This window comes from Prionailurus viverrinus, chromosome F2 (assembly GCF_022837055.1).
Source record: "Prionailurus viverrinus isolate Anna chromosome F2, UM_Priviv_1.0, whole genome shotgun sequence".
In the NCBI taxonomy this organism is placed as follows: domain Eukaryota; kingdom Metazoa; phylum Chordata; class Mammalia; order Carnivora; family Felidae; genus Prionailurus; species Prionailurus viverrinus.
The window spans coordinates 28844172-28870677 of record NC_062578.1 but is presented as its reverse complement, the minus strand read 5'-3'; the positions used below and the strand labels follow the sequence as shown (position 1 = coordinate 28870677).

Below are 26506 nucleotides of genomic sequence, written 5' to 3'. Positions count from 1 at the left end.
CAATATCAGGCCAGATCAATTGGAGTAATGCTCCACAAACTTTAACTTGTCAAGAAGCCCCTGGAGATCTTTGTAGCTGGAGGTGGGGAGGTTGGTCTGAGACTCTTCCTAACAAGCTCCCAGGTGTCGTGGAGTCAGTCTGTGTGTTACGATTAAAGCACACCTTAAGTAGCACTGGGTTAGAAAGTTTACACCATAGGTGGGGAAAAAAAAAAACCATATATATATATATATATATATATATATATATATATATATTTCTTTCCTTTGTTGTATTTAGTATTTCTTGAATGAGTGTAGCTCAATGAACAATTGGGTGGACTATGAAGTGCTATCCAAATATAAAGAGACTTCAGTAGGTATTTTAGAATAAGAGGTCTGAAAAAGGTTTTCAGACAAATTTCCCTGTGAAGAGCATTGATCAGGTGGGAAAAAAGAGGAGGGGTGGGAGTATTTCAGCAGAGAAGACTGCACGGTTTTCTATTACGCGGCACCGAATGTTGCAACAGTACTAAATTCCGTACATGCAGAGAACAGTCACTGGGCTGCTAGGTGCCTGATTTATGTGTCCCTCAAAGTAAAATCCGAGTTACTTTTTTTTTTTTTTTTGCAGTGTCAGCTGAGCGTTTCGTTTCATGATGTTTTGTCCTTTTTGCACTTTTTTTTAAAAAGTCTAAGGTAGGGGGAACCAAGCCTGCTGGTGGGGATTTCGGAGAAGTCTTGAATTCAACTGCAAATGCCAGTGCCACCTCGGAGCCTCTTCCGGAGCAGACGCAGGGGGGCCTGTGAGGTGCTTACCTGTGTGATGCCGCCCACTGCCAGCCGCTGCAAGCAGCATCCAAGCACATCATGTCAACACTCATTGCTCTCAGTTCCCACCGGATGTGCTTTTACTTAGCTTTACATGTTCATCTGACCAAATAGTTTGTGGGTTGAACACCATAAAAGTATCTTCACCTCTGTTCCTGGGAAACACCCTTTCATGTGCATTTAAGGCCCCCGATATAGGAAACACTGTTGTAAAAACACACGTAATACCTGGGGATCCTCATTAGAATGATCAAGAATCGTCAGGTTTCTCATAACTGCTTTCCTACTTTATAAAACTGCTCTGGCTCTGGGATGTCAGTTTGATCTTTGTCTTCAAAATGATTTTCTTTGTTTTCTCTTAGAACCTCTGTATATTTGATTGCTAACTAAAATTTAAAGTTCTCTGAATTCTTGTTATTAAAAGTTTTGGCATAATTTTCTTTACCTCCAAGGGAAGAGTTACCAGCTACAAAAATATTTTTGAGTAAACATTCTGGTATGAGGTATCTTCTATCGTGTGTCTGAAGACAGCAGACTAAATAAATCAGCTCTACATCCAATTTGTTATGGTTTGTAAGTGACAACATGTACAGCAATTTAAACTCCTAGGTGACTCCAGAGTGGAACCATCTTATCCGTGTCACCCTTTGTGACAGTAACCATTTTGGTGTATTTGTTATTATGCCATTTATATCAACTTATTTTTCACAAGATTAAATTTTTAGTTTCAGAGTAAATTGCAAAATAACATTCTGAAGCAAGCATACTGTAATTCTTAGTAAGTTGAAATATGAACACTCTCAACAAATGTTCCATTCGAAAGCCTGGAAGATTTTTAGCTGTAATCAATCACGTTAGGGGAAACACTGCTGTCTTCATTTAATTCATTCAGCACCGTTTAAAAATAAGCACACATAGTTGTAGGACTAAAAAACTTGAAAAGATTTTATAATAAGGGGTTGGTGGTAACTCCTGAGGATTTAATGCATTAATGCAAATCAACACATTGTTTTTTACTTACTTGTTTTCAGTGTCTTAGAAATTATACAATGATACTGTAGACATTGTCCCCTATTTTGAAAAAATGGCAGGGCTGAATGAACCAAAGCCTCTCAAAGTATCTGCATGGAGGCCAAGGTACTCTATTCTAATAGCTACTTATTCATCACTATTACCTTTTCATTATTCTGTGTATGGTTATGGCCTATAATGTTGTATTTGTTATTTATCAAGTTGTGATTGTTTTATTGTTTATGCCAAATGTTAATTGCCAAGCTTGGAGTGACCTAAGGCATTTTTTTAAAAGCATGACTAGATTTACTTCAGGATAAATTATCTTATGAAAACCAAATTTGAAAAGCCACAAGTGTCGATTGTCATAAGTAACATGCTACCATTCTTGATTGCTAGAGCTTTTGTTATAGCACTTTAGATGCAACTGAAAATATGCTCTATTAAATGTGAAAAGCCTAATAAATTCTGTATATCAGTAGTATAGGTCTCAATATTTATTGTGAGACCAATGGTCTGGAAACAGCTTGTATTAAATAATCAACTGGTGTCTATGCAAAAAAAACAAAAACATTATTTTTACTATCTGCTTTAAATCACTGCTTAATGGTGTTAGACTAACATATAAATTCTTTCCTTAAAGAGGCTTTAAGGCAAATGTCCTAGTTGTTGAAGCATTGTCCTGGAGGAGTGGATCTGTAGAAATTTGTCTTTTTATAGAAATACTCTGGTTACTCAGCATAACTGTTAAGTTATTTTTTTCCAACTAGTCTTTCATTTAAAAAAAAAAAAATCACAACATCATCTTTTCATCACATTGTTTCTTGGGTGTCCTGCCCCATTACTATCTTTCAACAAGACAAAATGGAGTAAGATGGAAATTTCTTTAGCTGAGTGAAATATACTCAAATCTTTTTACTTTTTTAGTGAGAAATGATAGCACAAGGGTTGGAAAATGGGATGGGTGTATGTGGGTATTGGTGATTGTTGTGAAAAAAACTGGGGAATCACTTTTCAAGACATCTACCTGTACTTACTTTTTAAAATGATTTAGCAGATTGCAAAGTACTCTGCATTTTAGAAGAAGGAGTAAAAAGCGAGAGGATATTTAGAAAAACAAACATTGGACTTAGAAATATTATTCAAAATAGTCTTTGTGGAAGATTCAATATTACAAATTCACAGATATTTAACAAATTTGGATTATCATAGCGATTACTAAGAATACCAGAGAGGTCCTGGTCACTCTATTGAATTTTGTGTTTGACACTGTAAGGAAACAGCAACTTGAGAGTGAAATCTCACATACTGAAGAATTCAAGAAGTGTAATAGAAGAAAATAATCCCAGAAATTAACCCGTTTTTACAAAAGAATGTCTTCAATTTATGGAGTTTGTGGAAAATAAAGCAAGAATTCTTATGTTTATGAGGCCAAAGGAATCAATAAAAGAGGAGAATTCACTGGATTATCATTTTAGTAACTCAAACTATTGAAATAGAGAAAATACATCTTTAATTTGGAATCACTGTCTCTGGATCTGTTCATTAAATGCACACTGTATTTTTTTTTTTTTTGTATAGTATTTGAAAACAATAAAAATTCTGTAATTTGGGTATGGGTCCTTTTGTATGTATTACCTATCAAGGAAAGAGGTGAGTCCATTATACAACTTCTGTCTAGACACTTCATATCCTAGATACGGAAAAAAAAAAAACCCTAAGTAGCTGTATGGAATCAAGTGTGTCAAACAAAATTGAATAAGCTACATGTTGACTGTGACTATTTGCTGTATCTAGGCAGAGGAGTTGCTGCATAAAGTCCTATGTCAGGATCACATGTGTTTCTTTATAGCTCCTAAGACCCAGATGAAAAATCAGATTGTTTTGTGAAGAAACATTTGCCATTAATTCGGGACTGTCCCATTGTAATTGGATTAATTATAGAGACCATGTTGGGTTAGAGTTAATATAAAGCATTATCCCTTTGGGGGCACCTGGGTGGCTCAGTCGGTTAAGCATCCAATTCTTGACTTCAGATCAGGTCATGATCTCATATTTCATGAGATGGAGCCTCACGTCAGGCTCTGTGCTGACAGCACTGAGCCTGTTTGGGATTCTCTTTCTCCCACTCTTTCTGCCCCTCCCCCCCCCCCAAATAAATAAACTTAAGTATATATATTTAAAGCATCAGTTTTAAATAAATTTGCAAACCTTATGCAAGTAATTTCCATATTCTGATTCTGAAATCAAAGTGAACCAAATCAGAATGAGCCAAAAGAACTCACTCTTAGTTTGTAAGCCTCCAGAGGGCAGGGCCCGCAGGTACCTATCACCTGCCAGGACTTCATACTTAAATAAATGCTATTTGGTGACTAAAATTCTTGCCAACTCTCCTAAGTAAATTTTATTACATAATGAGGTTGGTTGGTAGTGTGATTCTTTTAATTTGGTGGTTTTCCTAGCATACAGGAAAGCCTGACAGTTTTGTAATTGTCAGTTCAAAAGAATAGGCTCAAAAGAACAGGCTCAAAAGAATATAAGTGGGTATGATCTTTTGCTTTAATACTCTCATGATGCTTTGGTCTTCCCCTTGGTTTCTAGGATCAGTTCTCTGTTCTTATTTTTCAGTTTGACCATTTTCTGATAATCTCTTCTTCCAATTTCCTTAATGTTATTCCCTATCCCTATTGATCTACGTGGACTCTTTCAATGATTTTATTTATCTCTATGGCTGAAATGACCATCTTTAGAGTAATACTGTTATCTCCCCAGTGTATCACTAGTCCTATCTTACTTTCCAGGTTTTTATATATGCTTAAGAGGCATGAATTTCTAATCACTTCCTGGTCACCTCCACCCAGACATTAATAGCCAGTATTTATTAAGCTTTCAGTAAGTGTTGGGCATGTTCACTCATTTCCCTTAATTCTTTCCTCAAGGATGTGGCAGTGTAACCATTTTATAAATGAAATTACAACCACTAGGTAAGGAGCCATTTTCTGTTTACTTTCCTTGCCATCCACCATTACTAATATTTTTACAATGTGCTAACAATTTGCAAGTTACGTAGTAACAATTTGCAAGCTACAGGGAAAGAGAGGCCTGTATTTTTAATAAAGCAAGAAAGAATGCATAGTGCAATGAGAACAGGATCAGAATCCCTAAGGTGCCATCAAGATGTTAAAGTACTCCCATTAGAGCTGACGTTACAGTTGGTATAGGCTAGGACAAAGTGTGTAGATACCTCCTTTTAGATTTGTCCAGTCCTTAAACTACTGATGCTCTACCAAAGGTAAAGAACTAAGCATAACTTGAAGTCAGTTGGTACAAACATTTATACATTAAAAACCTCAGGATTTGTCCTAAAATGCCCATTCTCATAATCCTCAAGGAATTTGTCATCTGACTGAGGTAGGATATAAATATCATACATCTATTGAAATTTAGGGCTGGGACTTTCGTAATCCCATGTGTTCTGTAGCTATTGATTTAGTTAAATTTACAAAGCACTTAAAATTTAGCAGAGGGGTTAATGGATTGGATTTACAAGTGAGGAAGTCAAATCAACATTAAATTGGTTTGCCGGAGATCAGGATTACAGTCAGACCCAGAACTAAGGGGTTCATAAGGTCACTGGCCAATGCACTTTACAATTTACCACTATTTCTTCAAGGGAAGTATAAGTAGAAATAGCCACCGATAATAATGCAAACACGTTTCAGGTAAGACTTCATTAATGGTAAAAGGAAATAAACGTATAAATATGGTGTTAGGCTGGGTTTTGAAAAGGGACAAATTCTGGGAATTAACGGTGGGGAAAAGGGGAGAAAATCATGAGTGATGGTGTGGTCTCTGGTGATACAGGTTTAGGCACATTCTGAACTTTAATTCCTTAGATGGAATTGTAGTTATCTACAAATAATAAAAACGTCTTAGATTAAATTTTGTAACGTCAGTGGACTGATCTGAGAAGTGAAAAAAACAACCTTGGCTCCAGGATTTCATAAACGTTCGTTGAGCCTTATTACGTGCCCAGTGTCAGGGACCCAACAGCAAAGAGGTTACAAATTTGGGACAGCGGACGCAAAACAAATTATAATTAAACCATACACCATACTGAAAATGCTACCTGGTATAAAGGAAACCAGGAGAGTCCGACTGTGTTTGGATTTCCAATTCTAAATATGGTAATCAAGGAGAACCTATTTGAGCAGAGACCCGAAAAACCGGTCTTCCGGCCATTTGGAGAAAAAACCCAGGCGGCGGGGCTAGCAAGTGTCGCATTGTAAGAATTTACAGCAGGACAAGGTTCAAGCGATGCCCTGGGGAACGAAATTCCTACGAGTCAAAAACGCTTTCCGCGCAAAATTTGGCAGATCGCGGTCAGCAGGCGGCCCCTCGGGCACCAACGATTTAATTCACCGATTGTAGTTTAACCATCTGCCCCACCGCCCCCGGTGGCCACACTCCTCCCCTGCATCAACAGACTACAGCATGCCCAGGGATCATCAGTGCTCTGTAAGTGGGTGGACCATTCGCTGCTCCGCCCCGTGACCTGCGCGCTTGCGGAGAGGTACAAGGTCAGAGGTTTCGGAGCCGTCATGGCGGCGCTGTGCCGGACCCGTGCAGTCACTGCCGAGAGCCATTTCCTGCGAGTGTTTCTCTTCTCTCGGCCCTGTCGGGGCGCAGGAACTGAGAGTAGCTCCGGGGGTGAGAGTTCCGACTCCCCAGAGCCTAAAAGGCGCCCAGGCGGCTTCGCGAACGCTTTGGAGCGGCATTCAGAGCTGTGGCGAAAGGGGGAGCTCCCGCAGAAGAGAGTGAGTTGCAGGAACTGCGCCAGACACACCGTCGACCGGGCTGGGGTTTGAGGCGAGCTCCCGCGTGGTGGGTGGGGCGGGAGTCGGGGCGGAGCCTGGTCTGGGAGGTGGAGCTGGGGTCAGGGGTGTGTCTTGGCCCTGCAGCGGGCTTCTTGGAACCAAGAGAGCTCTTGGTATGTTTCTCCGTGGGTTGTACTTTCTGCGGCCTTTACCTGCTTTGTCCCCACTCTTTTTTGCGCGCGTCTTCCTGGGTGAGTGCTGGAAGGGAAAACAGCAGGACGCGCTACCAGTTCGGCGATCTGGGGAGACTCCTGGGACTCAAAGACGAATTGGGCTCTACACCGGGAGAGGCAGGCCTCTCTGCTATTGGAGTCCTTTATACACAGAAGTTCCAGCGTGGAGCTTGGTGTCTGGTGTACGAGGCTCTTTATAAGTATTTGTTAATTTAGTGGATAGGTGGAAGAGAATTACTGTCTCTACGAACTTAAGCAAGTGATTTATCAATGCTTCGCTTTCCTTTTCTGTAAATGACGTTAAAATTTTTTTCATTGTGTTTCAGGCAATAGTTTGTAAAATACGATGAAATTACTAGATAAATGAACTGGAAGTGATAGACATAAATACGAGACACATTTAAAAAAAATTTTTTTTTCAACGTTTATTTATTTTTGGGACAGAGAGGGACAGAGCATGAACGGGGGAGGGGCAGAGAGAGAGGGAGACACAGAATCGGAAACAGGCTCCAGGCTCTGAGCCATCAGCCCAGAGCCCGACGCGGGGCTCGAACTCACGGACCGCGAGATCGTGACCTGGCTGAAGTCGGAGGCTTAACCGACTGCGCCACCCAGGCGCCCCGGAGACACATTTTTTTAAATGTTTATTTTTATTTTTGAGAGAGAGAGAGAGCGCGCGCGCGCGCGCGCGCGAGCGGGGGAGGGGCAGAGAGAGAGAGGGAAACCCAGAATCTGAAACAGGTTCCAGGCTTCGAGCTGTCAGCACAGAGCCGGCCGCTGGGCTCGAACTCGTGAATTTCGAGATCACGACCTGAGCTGAAGTCCTGAGCCGAAGTCTTAACCGACTGAGCCACCTAGGCACCCCAACGAGACACAATTTTTTATTACTAAATTCAGCAGACATGAAATTGGATGTGTGGCCATGGTAAATTATGTAAAAATAAACACTCTCAATTTTTGTACTTTCTTTGGAGACCAGCACCAAACAGTTCACAGACAGGTTGTGTCCTGGATTATAGAAAACTACCTGGAATTTAGTAAATAATTGTTAATAGTTATTGACAAAAATTTCCTAAAATCCAGGGTTTAGGAGAAGCCTGGTGCATTAGGTTTCTATTTGCTGCCCTAACAAATTACTACAGATTTAGTGGTTTAAGACAACAGATTTATTATTTTTAGTGCTGTAGGTGAGAAGTCTGACTGATGTCTCGCTTGGCTAAAATCGAGATGTTGACAGGGTTGGTTCCTTTCTGTGGGTGGGATCTGTTTTTTTGCCTTTCCAGCCTGCAGAGGATGCTTGCGTTCCTTCACTTACTGTCCCCCCTACACCATTTTCAAAGCCAGCAACAGCCCATTGAGTTCTTCTCACATCCTATCACTCTGACTTCTCTTCTGCCTCCCTCTTCCATTTTTAAAGACTCTTGTGATGACTTTGGGCCCACACAAAGTCTGTAACATAGTCACAAATACCAGGGATTAGGATGTGGACATATTTGAGGGGGCATTATTTGTCTACCGTACCTGGAGAAGTCATAAAATCCGAGAAGAATGCCAGTGACTGACCTGAAGTTGACTGTTGGATGGATTTAGATCCATCCTTGGTGGATGGCTTTGAGGATTACGTGTGGTAAAGTAGGAAACATAAATGTAATTCATTTCCATTCCCCAGACATTTATGTAGATAAGGGATTTCCCTATTTCTCATCTTCCAACATTTCTCATTTATACCCCTTCCTCCATGCTTTATCACTACATTCCAAACACCTTCAGAAACTACCAGAAAATACTTCTCAACTGCTGAGTTAATTGTGGCAAGAGTGAAATTGTAGCGTTGTATGTATTGTATTTGAAGCCCCAAATGGTGACCGTACTTGCGGATTTCATAGGGTAAGCAGTAATGTTTGTTTAATGAAGGAACCAATCAAGGTATTTGAGAGTGATCAGGATTCCATTACCTTCCTTTCCCTTTAACTTTCAGTCAGTTAAGCATCCAAGAGGAGGCTGGAGGGTTTCTTGGCATTCCCAGCATATCAGAATTGTTCAGTCCAGCTCAGGCTGAGTGGAGTCTCTCTGGGCAATTGTTCTCTACCTAACACAGTTTAGAAAATATTATTCTACTAGGTGGAGGTTAAATGTGTTTGGTTGTGACATGCTGGTTCACTTATTATTCAGGATTTTTCAACATCTTGGTTTAATGGAAGGAAGGAAAATTCCCTGGGGAGGGGGGTAATCAGGAGGCTGGGCCCTAGTCTCCATTCAAAGAGGTTGGTAGTTTTGGAGCATTTACAGTTACATGTTACAGTTACAGTTACAACGATCCCTTTACTCGTTCTTAAAAAAAAAAAAAAAGTTTATTTGTTTTGAGAGACAGATGTTTAAGCAGGAGAGGGGCAGAGGGAGAATCCTTAGCAGGCTTCGTGCTGTCTGTGAGGAGCCCAACTTGGGGTGGGATCTCACAACTTGGGGCTGAGATCATGTACTGAGCTGAAAACAAGAGTCCGACGCTTAACCGACTGAGCACCCAGACTCCTCCCTCGCTCCGCCTTTACTCATTTTTAATTGATGCTGCTGACTCCAGTTGCTCCCTGGTCTAGGTCATTATATACAGTGGACAGTTACCTTCCTAAAGTTGGGCAGATTTAATGAGATACTCTTTTTGCTTTGGTTGAGAATCTTGTAAAGCTTCCTTTGCACTGTCTGCAAGATTAAATACACATCATTCCATCATCAGCCTGCTGCCTGCCGTACAGGACCCAGTCCAATACAGATATTAGAGTTTCCATTCAGTTTCAGAAGCTCAGTATTCAGAGACTTGTTCAGCCATCTTGCTAGTTAACTTTGGACAAGTTACTGAGCCTATCTTAAGTTTGCTTTCTTATCTCAAAATGGGCATAACTCTCACTGGGGTTATGGGAGAGTTTGCATGAAATAAAACATTTGAATTGCTCTTAGCCCAGTGACTGTTGCAGAGTCGCCTTTAGCTCACTCAGTACATTTTAGCTCTTCTGTGGCCTTAGCTTTCAGGATTGCATGTTCTTTGAATGAAATCCTACTGCTTACCTAAATAATTAATAATACTTAAACTTAAAAAAAAACAACCTGTCCTGGGGCGCCTGGGTGGCGAAGTCGGTTAAGCGTCCGACTTCAGCCAGGTCACGATCTCGCGGTCCGTGAGTTCGAGCCCCGAGTCGGGCTCTGGGCTGATGGCTCGGAGCCTGGAGCCTGTTTCCGATTCTGTGTCTCCCTCTCTCTCTGCCCCTCCCCCGTTCATGCTCTGTCTCTCTCTGTCCCAAAAATAAATTAAAAACGTTGAAAAAAAAAAAAACCTGTCCTTCTGTTTAATCTCAATTTAAGGTTATTTGTAGTCATTAATATGTTAACTTGTGGGTCCAGAGCAACGGGCATACTTCAGAACAAAGCTTTTCCTGGCTTTTTTCCCTACTAGAATATAAATTTCAGAGGGGAGAGAAGACACCTTGTCTGACTTGTTCTGTTACATCCCTAGCACCTTGGCCTTTAATGGGCACTCAATAAATGTTTGCTAAATGGGTGAATGAAAGAATAGTGCACATAGTGCATATTTGAAATTTATTGTGCCTGGGCTGTCTGAATTGAAATCTGTGTTAACTGCTTACAAACAGTTGTCTAGCTAAGAATAGTGCAGGTTTGAGCACATCTATTAATTGTGCTTGTCCAGAATAGTAATTGAGCAAAAACAATTTTAAGAGTAATAAAAGTGAAAATACATTAGTTTTAGTGTTTAGTGGAAGTTTTTAGTGCTTTTCTGAGTGGTTGTTAGGTGTTGAAAGAGATTCAACTTTATGAAAAAGCTTTTGCTTTACTTTTTGAAGTTTCTGAATCTATTTAATGGAAAAATATCCTGAGTTTACAAGATGAATAAAGTTCATCTTTGTTCTATGATCGAAATTTTTGAAAAAGTATAAAAATAGTATTTGCTTACTTTAAAAGGAAAATTCAAATAGCAGTGAAGATTATAAATGTGAAATGTAAAAGCCCTCTTTTCCTTTTTTCCCCTCACTTTCCAGGCTGGGAGTATGTATGTGTGTTTGTTCTGTGTTGTTGTTGTTGTTGTTGTTATGTGTGTTTGTTCTGTGTTGTTGTTGTTGTTGTTGTTGTTTTTGAGTTGTCACACAAAGGAAACTATTTGCAGCAAATAAGGAATGCCTTCAGAGTGTGTTTAAAAAAAATTTTTTTAATGTTTATTTATTTTTGAGAGAGAGAGAGAGAGAGAGAGAGATGGAGCATGAGTGGGAAAGGGGCAGAGAGAGAGGGAGACAGAATCTGAAGCAGGCTTCAGGCTCTGAGCTGTCAGCACAGAGCCCAATGTGGGGCTTGAACTCACAAACTGGGAGATCATGACCTGAGCCAAAGTGGGACACTTAACCAGCTGAGTCACCCGGGAGCCCCTGGAGTGTATTTTTAAAATGCGTACTTCATACCTCCAGAGATTTTATATGTACATTTATAAGTGCAAGCTAATTATTGATATATATACTTAAAAAAACCCACAAATTGGTTGGTACTGTTGTGAATTACATTATTACTGTTTTAAGTGTGTAAGTTCTGGGGGCTCCTGGGTGACTCGCTCAGTCGGTTAAGCGTCCGACTCTTGATTTTGGCTCAGGTCATGATCTCACCATTCATGAGACTCACAGTTCATGAGATGGAGCCCCGTTTTGGGCTCTGTGTTGACAGTGTGGAGCCTGGTTGGGATTCTCTGTCTCCCTCTCTCTGCCCTTTCCCCACTTGGGTTCTCTCTCTCTCAATATAAACAAATAAATGTTAAAAAAAAAAAAAAAGTAAGTTCTGGATTCAGATAGTCTCAGTTTGAATCCTGGTTCTTCTATCATTTACTAGCTGTGTTTTCTTGGGTAATTACTTAATATATGTATATCTTTTCCCTTTTTGTAAAAATTCTTTGTCATGAAATTATTATGAGATTAAATGAATTTATTATTTAAACACTTAGCACAAGTGTCTGATGCTTAGTAAGCACCCAGTATATTTTAGTTGCTGCTGCTGAAAATTGCTGTTTTCATGGAAGTATAACTGAATATTTTTTCTTATCATTACATATGTGTAATGTATATACACCTCATTGAAAAAAATTTGCTTGGTTTTCCATGGTATGGATGTACTGTAATTTATTTAATGAGGCCTTTATTAATGAGATTCTAGATTGTTTTCTGCTTTTTTTTTTTTTTTAATACAGACCTGCTACAGTGAGCATTTACATATTTTTTGCATACTTATGGGATATATGCTGGGGCAGAAGTGTACAGGTAATTTGAGCTTTGGTAGATAAAACCTGTTTGCACCACACTCCCACTTGGAATGCATGAAAATGCCTGTTTCCTCACCTCTTTTTCCATATCGGATATTTCTTGATATTGAGCCCTTAAAACAAAATACAGAAATTGGGAACTGGGGTTGTTATTCTTCACCACTGATATCAAATTGTGATTTTTATCACAATAACTTCATGTTCACATTTTTTAAAACTTTTTAAAAATATTCATTTTTGAGAGAGAGAGAGTGTGAGTGGGGGAGGGGCAGAGAGAGAGGGAGACACAGAATCCGAAGCAGGCTCCAGGCTCTGAGCTGTCAGCCTAAAACCTGATGTGGGTCTTGAACCCTCAGACTTAACCGAAGTTGGCTGCTTAACCATGGCACCCCCATGATCACGTTTTTTGACTTCATAATAAGTAAGTGCTATCAATTTGAGCCATAAAATATACTTTATCCTAAGAAAATGCTACATTTATGTCATATATATTGGGTTTATATGTAAGATTTCATTTGTAAAACAGTTTCTGCTCAAAAATATTTCTCCGTGTAAGTAGTTTGCTGTTGCTTAAACAAATCATTGTTTTGTTTTGTTTTTTTCCTTTGGTCTTTGTTCTTTCCCCTGGAATTAGCTTCTGTACCTGCAAATTCCATTGTAAAAATCATCTCTCCATGAGGCGTTTATCATCTCATCAACCAGGCAAAACTCCTTTTGAATGTCCTGGAACTTTATTTGATATTCCCTTTATGGTACACACACAACTCTTAAGTTATACTGAAGTCATTGGAGTACTTGTTCTATCCTGTTCTTTAGATTGTGGTTCCCTGGAGATTAGGAATCATTTTTTTATTCACCCTTTTGATTCTTTGCATAATGCCTTACACATAAGTTAGGGACTAAGTATGTATTTGTTGATTCAAATTGGAATTAAATTTATACAGTTATAATATTTTGGGTGACCTGTTATTAGATTTAACAATATGTGTGTATACTCAACAATGGAGGTTGAAATTATACCCATTGATTTAATTCTTATCTTTGCCAACATAGTGCCAACGTAGGTATGTGTATGTGTACCTCCAGAAGTAAGTGCTATTCAGTAAGAGCGAGGCAAGTTTTTCTCAAAAAGGAAGGTTCCCTGTGGGGGTGATTTAATCAAGGGCAGTTCATCATGAAATACTTATCCTAAGATTTTATTGAAGCTACTAGTTAGAGGGATCTCAGATTTAAAGGACCTGAAATGCTGTTGTTTGTAAGTGCCACCCTCATCCCATGCTTACTTACCCACTTCTGTTTTTCTTTGGTTTATTACCTTTAATACTGGTTTATCTAGCTATCTCTTCAACTAGTTCTTTGTGGGGCTTTTTTGAGGGTAGGAACCAATTCCTTTCATTTTTGTAACCAACATACTCTTTTTTTTGAGAGAGAGAGAGAGTGCGAGTGAGTGAGGGGCAGAGAGAGAGGGAGAGAGAGAATCCTGAAGTGGGGCTCAAGCTCACTGGATTTGGGACTCGAATTCATGAACTATGAGACCATGACCTGAGCAGAAATCAGATGCTTAGGCAACTGAGCCACCCGGGTGCCCCCAGCATGACATACTCTTAGGTATAGACGACCTGGTAAATGTTTGCTAAGTATGTATGCATGTATATAAAATATATTTTTTAATGTTTTTATTTATGTTTTTATTGTTTTTCTTAAATGTATGTATGTATGTGTGTATCTATGTGTGTATTTAGAGCATGCACAGGGGATGGGCAGGGAGAGAGGGAGACCGTGAATCCCAAACACTCTCTGGACTGTCAGCGCAGAATCCAATGCAGCATTCCATCTTACAACCCTAGAGATCAAAAATCAAGGGTCTGACGCTTAATCACCTGAGCCATCTAGGTACCCCTGCTATGTATATATTTTTTTAAATTTTTTTTTTTTAACGTTTATTTATTTTTGAGACAGAGACAGAGCATGAACGGGGGAGGGGCAGAGAGAGAGGGAGACACAGAATCGGAAACAGGCTCCAGGCTCCGAGCCATCAGCCCAGAGCCCGACGCGGGGCTCGAACTCACGGACCGCGAGATCGTGACCTGGCTGAAGTCGGACGCTTAACCGACTGCGCCACCCAGGCGCCCCTATATTTTTTAACTTAGATACATTTTCCTCTTTTTTTTTTAAAGAAATATTTTATTTTTATTTATTTTCTAAAGATTTTTTTTTAAATGTTTATTTATTTTTGAGAGAGAGACAGAGACTGACTGGGAAGGGGGCAGAGAGAGGGAGACACAGAATCGGAAGCAGCTCCAGGCTCTGAGCTGTCAGCACAGAGCCTGACTCAGGGCTCCAATTCACAAACCACAAGATCATGACCTGAGTTGAAGTGGAATGCTTAACTGACAGAGCCACCGAGGCGTCTCTAAAGAAATATTTTAAAACCTCTGATGCTGTTATGTCACTTACACAGTAGAGATATGTAGAATCTGTTAAGCCAGTTGGAAGCTATGCAATAGCAGATGACCCGTCTTTTAGCCACAAGGTGGCAATAGTTGAGCAAATATTTAGTTTTCTGCTTTGTGAATAATGCTGTTTCTCAACGGTAGAGGGTAGCATATGATTTTCAGCACATTGAAAAATGGTTTGCGAGAGGTTTTGAGACCACACGGTAGAACGTTTTATTCTTTTAAGATAAGAGAATAACATTTTACTATGTTAGTTTATTTACATAGAATAGTAATGTTACAAGACAGTTTATATTTTTATTTTAGCAATATATTAGCTTTCATGCAGGTTTTAAAAAATATTGTTTTTCACTTTTTCATGAATATTTGTTACTGGTATTTTTTATTTCAAAATGTTGGAACGTTCCAGAAGACAGAACATACAAATCAGATATTTTTTTCTCCCAGAATACCAAAAAAATCCAAAATATAACTTATTTAAAGGATTTGTTTTAATATCGGGGAAAATTCTCTTATTTTTAGAGTAAATTTTAAGTCTACTAAATTCCTATAGTAGTAATATTCTTTAGTTTTATTTACCCTTTTTTTCTCACTAGTTTTATATTGACGACTTAAAAATTGTACCAATGTTTTATTCTCTTTATTTATTTTTTTTTAAGTTTATTTATTTATTTTGAGAGGGAGAGAACAGGGCAGAGAGAGGAGAGAAAGAATCCCAATCAGGTCCTACACTGTCAGTGTGGAGCTCGATGCGGGGCTTGAACTCATGAACTGTGAGATCATGACCTGAGCTGAAGTCAAGAGTCAGATGCTTAACCAACTGAGCTACTCAGGCACCCTATACCAGTATTTTATGTAGGGGTACCTGGATGGCTCAGTCGGTTGTGTGACCAACTTCAGCTCAGGTCATGATCTTACAATTTGTGAGTTTGAGCCCCTTGTCAGGCTTTGTGCTGACAACTCAGAGCCTAGAGCCTGCTTTGGATCCTGTGTCTCCATCTCTCTCTCTCTGCCCCCCTCCTCTGTCTCTCTCTTTCTGTCTCTCTCTTTCAAAATTAAACAGTAAAAAAATTAAAAACGAATATGTAAAGGAATGTTGAAAAAGATTTCCGATTTTAACCATGGTGCCAGCTGGTTTTTACATTATGAAATTCTAGGTGAGTTATCCCTAAGTTAGTAAGAAAAGTCTTTGAAGTGTTTAGTTTCACAGTGGAGTCTAACATTTTCAAAGCATGTTTAGAGAAAATTACTAGTCAATAAAAAAACGATAGGAGTGAATTGAAGTAGGTATAAATCTCTAGGAAAAAGTCAACACTTATAATATGCTTATAAATAATACTATACATTTCCTAAAGTAAAAGATAAATATATTCTAAATATATTCTGTATGTATTTTGTTTCATGGGTGGTCATATGATCTGATCATACTCTTTCAGGTTGTTTAGTGACTTCCCAAGTCAGCATTAACTTTGTGTATCTTTATTAACTCTCATTTTTGCTCAGAAATCTCCATTCTTTTAAGGTGTTTGGGTATTCTTTTTTTTTTTCAAGGTTATATTGAAATCTCCTCTTTTGATTATGTAATAATTTTTAAAAATGTTTTAAAGCATTTTTTTAAACACTTTTTTATTTTAAGTAATCTCTACACCAGTGTGAGGCTCAAACTCACAACCCCAGGATCAAGAGTTGCATAGTCTACCGTCTGAGCCAACCAGGTGCCCCTATGTTAATAATAATTTTTAAAGTTGTTTTTTTTTAAATGTTCTTATTTATTTTTGAGACAGAGAAAGAGCATGAACAGGGGAGGGGCAGAGAGAGAGGGAGACACAGAATCTGAAACAGGCTCCAGGCTCTGAGGTGTCAGCACAGAGCCCGACGCGGGGCTCGAACCCACGGGCTGTGAGATCATGACCTGAGCTGAAGTCGGACGCTTAACCAACTGAGCCACCCAGGTGCCCCAATAATAATTTTAATAACATGATTATGTCCCTTAAGTTTGCTTTTATCTGGTGGCATTAAATAACAAATGAAATAAAGGAAACTATCACGGTTGAGTGGAGCCTGGTTTGTAGAGATTTGGGAATAAAATTAAGCAGTGTTGGTTCATTTTGGATTTTGCCTTGCTTTTTAAAGCACTCTGCTCTTGGCCACTGTCAGATAATCAGAGGTGGACTTCCATTCCAGGAGTCACAGTTCAGCAGCTCTTCTCCGGCTGGTTACCCAAATTGAGACGGTTGTGTTCTACTAAAGGAGATATGTGTGCACCAGCACACAGGGGATTCATCCCAGAGAGATGAAAACTTACGTTCATATAAAAACCTGTATATAAATGTTCATAGCGGCTTTATTTGTAATCACCAAAAACTGGAAATGGCCCAGATGTTCTTCAACTGTTGAATGGTAAAACAAACTGTGGTACATCCATACCATGGAATACTACTTAGAAGTAAAAAGTAATAAATGATTGATATACATAACAAATTGAATGACTCTCAGGGGAATTATGCTGAGTGAAAAAAGCCCATTCCGAAAGGTTACACAGTATGAGTCTGTTTATGACACTCGTGAAATGACAAAATTATTGAGATGGAGATCAGTGGTTGCTAAAAGTTAGAGATGGGGGTGGAGATCAGAAGGGAGATGGGGAGTTATAAAAGAGCATCATGAGGGATCCTTGCAGTGATGGAACTGTCCTGTAACGTGACTGTGCTGAATACATGAATCTTCACATGTGATAAAATTGTGTAGAACTAGATACACATACAAGTAATTGGGTATAAAACTGGTAAAAATGTGAATACTGTTGGTGGATTGTATCAGTGTCAGTTTCCTGGTTTGGTATCTTATGTGGTCTCACAAGATGTTAGCCTTGGGATAACTGAGTAAAGGATGCAGGGGATCTCTATGTATTATTTCTTTTAATTACATGTGAATTTACAATGATCTCAAAATAGAAAGTTGAATTTTTTTAAAAAAGGATTATTTCCCTAGTCTGTCAGGCTCAGCACTGGTAAGACTAGTGAATTCCCTAAACATGAGCCCATGATCCCACATCACTTCCATAAAATGATTTCTTTGGTTAGAAACTGCTGTGTGGAATACCATGACAATGAATAAGAGATTCTGTAAGGTGGGTGGTGGTTTTGATAGAAGCTTTGTGGGCAGGAAAGGCAAATCCATATTTAGAGTAAGTGTTTATTCCAGTGATAATATATCACTGTCCTTTCTGTGTAGAATGGCTCAGCATAACCTGCCACCAGGTAGCAATCTGATCATTTCAGGGAATGATGCTATATTGGAAGCTTATTGTTGGTCTCTGCTGTTGGCATATTGGTCATTTATTTAGCAGTGACTGTACCCAGATTAACATGGGTGACTAGAAGTCAGTGTTTCTGAATCAATGCATAACCTCCATCCCACGAAAATTCAGGGACCTGCCACCTTGGTGAAATTTTTCATTGGTTTGTGGCCTCTGGGATATGTTGAGATACCCCTCTTACCACTAAGACAGAAGCACATCCCTGCTCCTGTGGCACCTTTGTTATTGAATGCATTGGTGGGGGACAGGAATAGCTGGGGAAAGAGGTTGACATCCACAAGACTGGTTATCATCCCCTGATTATTAAGATTCTTTCTGCTAAAGAGATCATTTACATGTGACTCATTTATTTTCTCACTCTGCCCATTCAGAGAGGTCTATCCACATACCTCTTTCCCAGACCTTGCCATTTATTTCTCACTCATGTGCCTTCTCAATCCCTGACCACCCAGCAAAATCATTGGTCACTTCACACAGATTAATATAAATCCATACCTTATGTTATCTTTCCTTCCAGGCAAAGAGATCAGGTGCATTGCTCAAAGTTCTGTCCCCTGGGAGGCTGTTCCTTTATCCCTGTCCTTGAGGGCCACTCTAGTTCTGCATTATGATTCACCTGGAGAGGTCTGGCAAAATCTCCATTCTACAGCTTTATCTGCTACAGATACTTGAAATACTACCACATCTGCAGGGTCTTAAAGCCCAGGTAGTAGAGTCGCTTGCCTGGTAGTCTGGACCTATTGTAGAGCTTTGTCTTATTCTGAGCCTTCCTCAAAAAACTGGCAGCTTTTTGGGTCACTTTGGTAAAAGAGTTGGAGAAGAATGTCCAAATAAGGTATTTGTTGCCTCCAAAATTCAAAGAGACCCAGTAAGCACTGCACGTCTCTCTTAGTGGTAAAAATGTCCCAGACCACTGGCCTCCTAGGAATTTCACCAAGGCCCAGCATTTTTGTGAGATTTATTTCCTACCCTCTAGCATACATGTGTCTTACCATGTGTCTAGAGTAGTTCCAACTTCCTGCTTCCAAGTCCAATCAGTATGTGTTACAGACCAATATGATGTCCAGTGGAATGAAGCAGCAAAGCCCCTGTATGCTAGTTTATGACAGAGCTGGTGAATTGATGTAACTCTGAAGTATGTGTTGTTTACTGTTAGACCTAGAAAAAGAAAGCATTTGTCGGATCACTTAGCGCATACCAGGTGATAGGGGATATTTGATTTGCTCTAGCCATGAAACCACATCTGGAATAACAGCTGTAGTTGGAGTTACTACTTGATTAAGTTTATGGTACTAAATTAGCACTGTCTAAGACCCATCTGTTTTCTATAGGGCCACATAGGCAAGTTAAGTGGGAATATGGTAGAAATCACCATCCTGCATCTTCTAGGTCCCTGGCACTAATCATTGCAGTGCCTCCGGGAATGTGGTATTACCTTCAATGTACTTGTTTGGTAGGTAGATGAAGTTCTAATATTTTCTGCTTCTCCTTTCCGACTTTAATAGCCCTCACTGCACAGATTAAGGAACAAATGTGGGCATTCTGCCAGTTGCTGAGTAAAGCTATTCCCATTATGCATTCTAGAACTTGGGAAACAACCACAGAGTGAGTTCAGGGGATGGGCCTGAGCTAAAACTCCATTCTCCTCCTCCATGCCCTCATAAGCCTCTATTCTAACTAGAAGCAAATTGGGTCTTCAAGAGTTGTGTCAGTTCACATAATCCTTGAAAAGTGTGATTATTTCTCCTTCCCCAGTGGACACCCTAGTAAACAGTCACAACTCCCTTTAGGAGAGCTAGTAGGAAGATCGACAGTACACATTTTTAGCTATGTAGCAGGATCCTTCCTCAGTCTGCATGATCTCCTCTTCATTCAGAGAACTCAGTGTCTGGGAATTGGTTCAAGTTTGGGAATTTGTTGAGTGGCCCTGGCAGTCATTTGTGGTGATTCAGGGCAGGCTGTTCATTAGAACTATAGCGTTTTCCTATCTGTTTCATTTCTGGGACACCATAATCAATCAGCCAACACCAGAGAGCTCTTCAAGTCAGACTGTTTTGATTACTGTTTACACTCTGTTGCATTATGATAACCGTGCCCATCATGTTGTTGGCTAGTAAGTGCTGACCTGACTCCTGCCACTTCAGGGTCTCATTATCTCCACTGAATTCAGAGAGCTCTTTATGGCAGCAGCTCCCACCAGTCAGTCCTGCAGAGAACAGTCACCACACAGCAGTTCAGAAATGCTGGTGTTCCCCTCACAAATGCCTTTCCCTTAGGTTTGGTGAACTGAGTATCTTATAGATCCTCCTGGGGACCACAGTAAGGGCTAGGTGAAAAGGTCCACTCCAACATTCCGTTCTCTCCAAGCATTTGGGTACCTTCTTCTGTGGTATCCTAAGGAAGTTCTGGTATTTCAACTTCGTCTAGTATAGTCTACCTTTTGGTTCAGATGTTATTCAGCCAACTAAGCAAACTTTCAAAACCCACACCTAGCCTCTTAAGCTGACATTGTATCTGAATCTCTGCTCGGTGAGCCCATATTAGTCAATTTGGCCCAAGGCCATACTGTCTTCCCTTCACCCTGACCCAGGACCCTTAGGATCTATTCCCATACAGATCCTTAGTTTCTACTGATTTCCATTAACAAAATCATATAGTTCTTTTGGTGTGTAGTATACCCCTTCATGGACTATACTTTATATCTCACCCCTTGGGGTCTGCTGAGACTTGAATTTGGTTATAGGTCTAGTCCTATCCAATAGAACTTTCTGTAATGATGGAAATATATACTATCTGTGCTGTTTGCATATGGCCGTTGAGCATTTGAAATGTGGCTAGTGCAGTTTGGGAACTGAATTTTAAATTTCATTTAATTTTAGTTGAATTTGAATAGCTGCCTATGTCTAGTGGATACCATATTGAACGGTGCGGGTCTGCAAGCACTGAGAAGTGGGAGAGATGGATACTTAGGAGGACCAATGGGCCCCTACAGCTACCTCAGGGTTGACCACTGCTGGTACTTCAGGAAAGGGAAGACCAACCTCCTCACACTGGGAAGGAAGGGCCGCTTCTACTGGCAGAGGATACCTGGCACAGGTTAGGGGCCTAGGGGCTGCAGGTTCATCAGCATTTGCCCATATGTCCCGTGCTAAATTTCAGGATTCACCACCTTCCTAATCAATGCCCCAATTTTCATACTAGAGAACCTGTGAAATTGGGAACTCAGTTTGCCTTGCCATTAAGCCACCTGCAGAATTAGATGTTGGGTTTTTTGGGTTTATTTGTTTTGGGTTTGTTTTGGTTTTTTGTTGTTGTTGTTGTTTTGAAATCTTGGGCCTGAGGCCAAAGGAGATAAAGATTTCTTTTAGGACAGTTACACAAACTTTCAGATCCCTTATGTTAACCTCTAGGCTGGTATTTAAAGCCCTGGGGCTATCATTTTCCAGTGCACTTAATAGCAAAGGACACTTTTATACTTCTGTGTTTTGACCTAATTGATATGAGGCAGAAGATACTTCTTCATGACAAAACCTTGTCATGATTATAGGTCGTTATGTTTCTACAGATGTTAATTTAAGTAGTTGCTTTGCCTTGTACATCGTTTACACTGTGGGCTATCAGTATCTCTTTTTTTTTTTTTTTTTTTTTCCAACGTTTATTTATTTTTGGGACAGAGAGAGACAGAGCATGAACGGGGGAGGGGCAGAGAGAGAGGGAGACACAGAATCGGAAATAGGCTCCAGGCTCTGAGCCATCAGCGCAGAGCCTGACGCGGGGCTCGAACTCACGGACCGCGAGATCGTGACCTGGCTGAAGTCGGACGCTTAACCGACTGCGCCACCCAGGCGCCCCTATCAGTATCTCTTTTCATGAAAATGGGATCGTGAATGTCTTTAGATTGAATGAATTCGGAGAATGAACCCCAGATAGCCCAGAATTAATTTAGATAACCCATCTTACAGTTGTATTCCTGTGGAACCATTTTGGTAGTCTCATCTTGTGTTCACAGAGACTTTTACCATAGGGACTTTTTCGAGTGCCTATATATGAGCCAGTTCCTGCCCTGGATACTTTTCCTAGACATTCTTTACTAGTTGTCCCTGTGTTTTTATTGTGCAGGGTTAGAATAAAAAGTAGAAGTATAGCAGTAGCATTTTATAGGAGATCCCTGAAAGCAAGTTTTGACTATTGTTTGTTAAACATTGGAATATGGACAATATAGAAGGGATGGTGCCATGGATAGGATGGAAATTGATTTCAGAAGTTTCTTTTTAGAATCGTCAGCAAATACTCTATCCTATTTTTTTTTTCTTCCAGGAACCAAGATAATATATTTATGTAAACTTTTTTAGTAGTGAACAAAACAGACATCTTTTCCATCTTGAAGTAAAGAAGACAAACATTTAACGATTGATTTTACATGTCATGAATGTTATCAAAGAATTTGTATAGTACTAGAAATGGAAGGTATAATGCTAAGTGAAATAAGACAGAGAAAGACAAATACCACATGATTTCACTCATATATAGAATTTAGGAAACAAAACAAGTAAACAAAGAAAAAAGACAAAACAAAACAAAAACTCAACAACCAAACTCTTAAATACAGAGAACAAACTGGTGGTTTCCAAAAGGGAGGTGGGTGAAAGTGGGGGAAATAGATACAGGGGATTAAGAGCACACTTACCATGATGAGCACTAAGTAATGTATAGAATTGTTGAATCATTATATTGTACACCTGAAACTGATATAGCACTGTATGTTAATTATACTTCAATTGACAAAAAAGAAATTGTATAGTACTGAGTTATATAGGATCGTAGAACATGACATTTAAAAAAAATTTTTTTAATGTTTATTTATTTTTGAGAGAGAGAGAGAGAGAGAGAGAGAGAGAGAGAGAGTGTGTGTGTGTGTGTGTGTGTGTGTGTGTGTGAGGATTGGGGGAGCAGAGAGAGGGAGACACAAAATCCAAAGCACGCTCCAGGCTCTGAGCTGAGCTGTCAGCGCAGAGCCCTATGCGGGGCTCAAACTCATGAACTGTGAGATCATGACCTGAACCAAAATCGAGAGTCAGATGCTTAACTGACTGACTGCCCAGGCGCCCATGCTCTATAATCAATTCTTAAAGGAAGCAGTCAACTCTTAGGTACCTGCTTTATCTATGACAACTCTATGAATGAGGTTTATAGCAACATTTTCCATAACCAGGGTTAGACACTGAGCTCCATGATATACCCGGCAGGTGATGGTCTGCCTACAGTCTCTGTAGTCTGCTTCAGCTAACAATGGTGGTTGTCAACATGGATTGAAGGAATTGCTACATTTATTGTTTTTAGAAAACATTTGAGAAGTAAATGAGGAATTCAGAAATGGTTCTGGATTATGATTTTTGAAGGAGAGCTTTGTCTGATTACTTGACATAGCATCCAAACAGTATAAGGAGTTTACAATTTAAAAGCAAATTCAAGTGTTAATCCAGGGATCTTATGCTTGTGGTAAAATCATTTCACTCACTGAAAATACATTGACTTCCACTGTAAAATGTGACAAAGTAGAGGCAAAAATAATGGAACAAAAAACAGTACCATTACTACTTGAATTTAAAATCTTCTTTAAAATATAATTATTCATGGGGTGCCTGGGTGGCTCAGTTGGTTAAGTGTCCAACTTTGACTCAGGTCATGATCTCACAATTTGTGAGTTCAAGCCCTGAATCGGGCTTTCTGCTGTCAGCACAGAACTTGCTTTGGATCCTGCCTCCCTCTCTGCCCCTCCCCAACTTGTTTTCTCTCTCAAAAATAAACATTAAAATATATATATATATATATATATATATATACACACACACACACATATATAAAAATATGTTTATATATATATATATAAATTATTCATATCTTGAATAGCCGAAGCAATCTTGAGAAAAAAGAACCTGGAGGCACAACAATCCCTGATTTCAAACTATATAACAAAGCTGTAGTACTCAAAACAGTATGTTATTGGCATAAAAACAGACATATAGGCCAATGGAACAAAATAGAGAGCCTAGAAGTAAACCCACACTTCTAGGTGTGGGTATATGTTCAGTTAATTTATGATGAAAAGGCCAAGAATATACAATACACAATAGTGATGGGAAAACTGAACAGCTACATGCAAAAGAATGAAATTGGACCACTGTCTTTCAGCATACACAAAAAGTAACTCAAAATGGATTGAAGACTTGAATGTAAGACCTAAAACCATAAATCTCCTGGAAGAAAACATAGGTGGTGAGGTCCTTGACATAGGTCTTGGCAATGATTTTTTAAATCTGACACCAAAAGCAAAAACAACAAAAGTAAAAATGAACAAGTGGGACTACATCAAACTAAAAAGCTTTTTACAGCAAAGGAAGGAAACAATCAGCAAAGTGAAATGCATTCTATTGAATGGGAGAAAGTACTTTCAAGTGATATATCTGATAAGAGGTTAATATCCCAAATATATGAAGAACTCTTATAACTTGGTAGCAAAAAATCCCCAAACAACAAAAATGGACAGGAAATTTAAGTAGGCCTTTTTCCAAAGAAGACATGGATGGCCCACAAGTATGCAGAAGATTCTCAGCATCATTAATCAGGGAAATGCAAAGCAAAACCACAATGAGATATCACCTCACACCTGTTAAAATAGCTATTATCAAAAAGACAAGAAATAATAAATGTTGGTGAGGATGTAGAGAAAAAGGAACCCTGTGCACTGTTGGTGGAAATGTAAATTGGTACAACCACTATGGAAAACAGTACAGAGGTTTCTAAAAAAGTTAAGAACTACCATATGACCTAGCAATTTCAATTCTGGTATTTATCTGAAGAAAGTCAAAACATTAACTCAGAAAGATGTATGCACCACTCACCATGTTCATAGCAGCATTATTTATAATAGTCAAGATATGGAAACAACCCAAGTGTCCATTGATGGATGAATAAAGAAAACATGGTATGTATATATGTGCATATACATATATACAGTGGAATGCCATAAATGGTTCAGCCATGAAAAAAAGGAAATCTTGCCATTTGCAATAACATTCATGGGCCTCATTATGCTAAGTGAAGTAAGTCAGAGGAAGACAAATGCATATGATCTGACTTATATGTGGAATCTAAAACAAAAACCAAAAATCTCATTTAAAAAAAGCTCATAGATACAGAGAACAGATTGGGGTTGCCAAAAGTAGGAGTTTAGAGGGTAGGGGCAGTAAATTGGGGTCAAAAGATGCACACTTACACTTAAAAAAATAAATAGGTCAAGGGAATGCAGCATGGTGACTATAGTTAATAATACTATATTGTATATTTGGAAGTTGCTAAGACACTAGATCTTAAAAAATTCTCATCATGTTTTTTTGTGAGTATGTATAGTGAAGGATGTTAAGTAGGCTTATTGTGATTATTTCACAGTATACACAAATATCAAATCATTATGTTGTATACCTGAAATTGTTTTAATGGCATAACATAATGTTATTTGTCAATTATACTTCAATATAAAATATTCATAACTTTGTAAAGTTTATAGTATAAATATTTCATGACAGAACTAAAAGTCTTGAGATCTTATTAAATAATTAGTAGATAACATTCAATTATTTTCTGAAACTTAGGAAACACCTTTTACTATCATACTAATCTTAGCCCAAAAATCTCTTCACAGTTATGAAGGAAATTGTGTTATTTTAGGAACAGGCCCTAGTGGTGGCTAAATTATTTTCAATAAATGTTTAACCATTAGATTTACTACTGGATCTCCCTGTCATCTAAGGCTGTTTTAATTAGACCCTGGCTTCAATTGGAAGTCTTCCAAAGTAGGGGGGGAAAGGAAAAGGAGGAGGAGGAGGAGGAGGAGGGGGAGGAGTGAGGAAGGAGGAGCTGTCAACCACAGGAGTGAGGTACTGGGAAAGCAGGTCCTAGGGACAAAGGGAGGGACCCTCTTTGACTGCAGGCAGGATGAGAGCCCAGTGTTGATATTCTGTTCATTCCTTTGAGTGGTGCTCTTTTCAGCCGCCCTGGTGGCAGCTGTTGTGGATGACATGGTGGCTGGCTAGTCGAATAGTAGTAGTAGCTGCTCTCTTGCCACTGCTGGGTTGGTGTTACTGTTTGCACGGCCTCTAGAGGGCAACTCCTAGCCTTTGTTTGTGTTGAGCCTGTAGGATGTGTTTCATCCTTGGCTGTCTGCAAGAGAGAACTATTTTTTCAAGGTGCTTGTTTAAGGACCTTTAATATCATATTCTGTAGAGTTATAAAACTAGTGTTACGGCTCAAAGCATAATATTCCTGGCTACCTTTTCGGTTCTGTTTGCCATCTAGATCTTCTGACTTGTCTTTGGTTTAGATCGACACTTAGTACTCAGGATTCTTTCCCAGTGTGTTTCAATCCTCTGAAACAAACCCATCACCATACCCTCCTTCTAGCATCTAAAGGACTTGGTATCAGCCAAATGTTTCGACTTTCATTTCCTTTGACTTTCTTTTTCTTGAGGCAAAGGTCATAAGCTTTGGTCTTTGGG

The 26506-nt window shown here is 39.3% G+C and overlaps 2 protein-coding genes across 4 annotated transcripts in view; both read left to right on the top strand.

The window, feature by feature from the left end:
• TPD52 (tumor protein D52) overlaps positions 1-3433 on the top strand; it is a 113393-nt gene extending 109960 nt beyond the window's left edge. For all 3 annotated transcript variants that reach the window (XM_047842612.1, XM_047842611.1, XM_047842613.1), the window contains one exon: positions 673-3433. In XM_047842612.1, the coding sequence (XP_047698568.1) occupies positions 673-789 (117 nt within the window). In that variant the 3' untranslated portion in view covers positions 790-3433. The remainder of the gene's footprint in view (positions 1-672) is intronic.
• Positions 3434-6345: 2912 nt separating this feature from the next.
• MRPS28 (mitochondrial ribosomal protein S28) overlaps positions 6346-26506 on the top strand; it is a 108358-nt gene continuing 88197 nt past the window's right edge. The window contains exon 1 of the mRNA XM_047842614.1: positions 6346-6638. Within this exon, the coding sequence (XP_047698570.1) occupies positions 6423-6638 (216 nt within the window). The 5' untranslated portion in view covers positions 6346-6422. The remainder of the gene's footprint in view (positions 6639-26506) is intronic.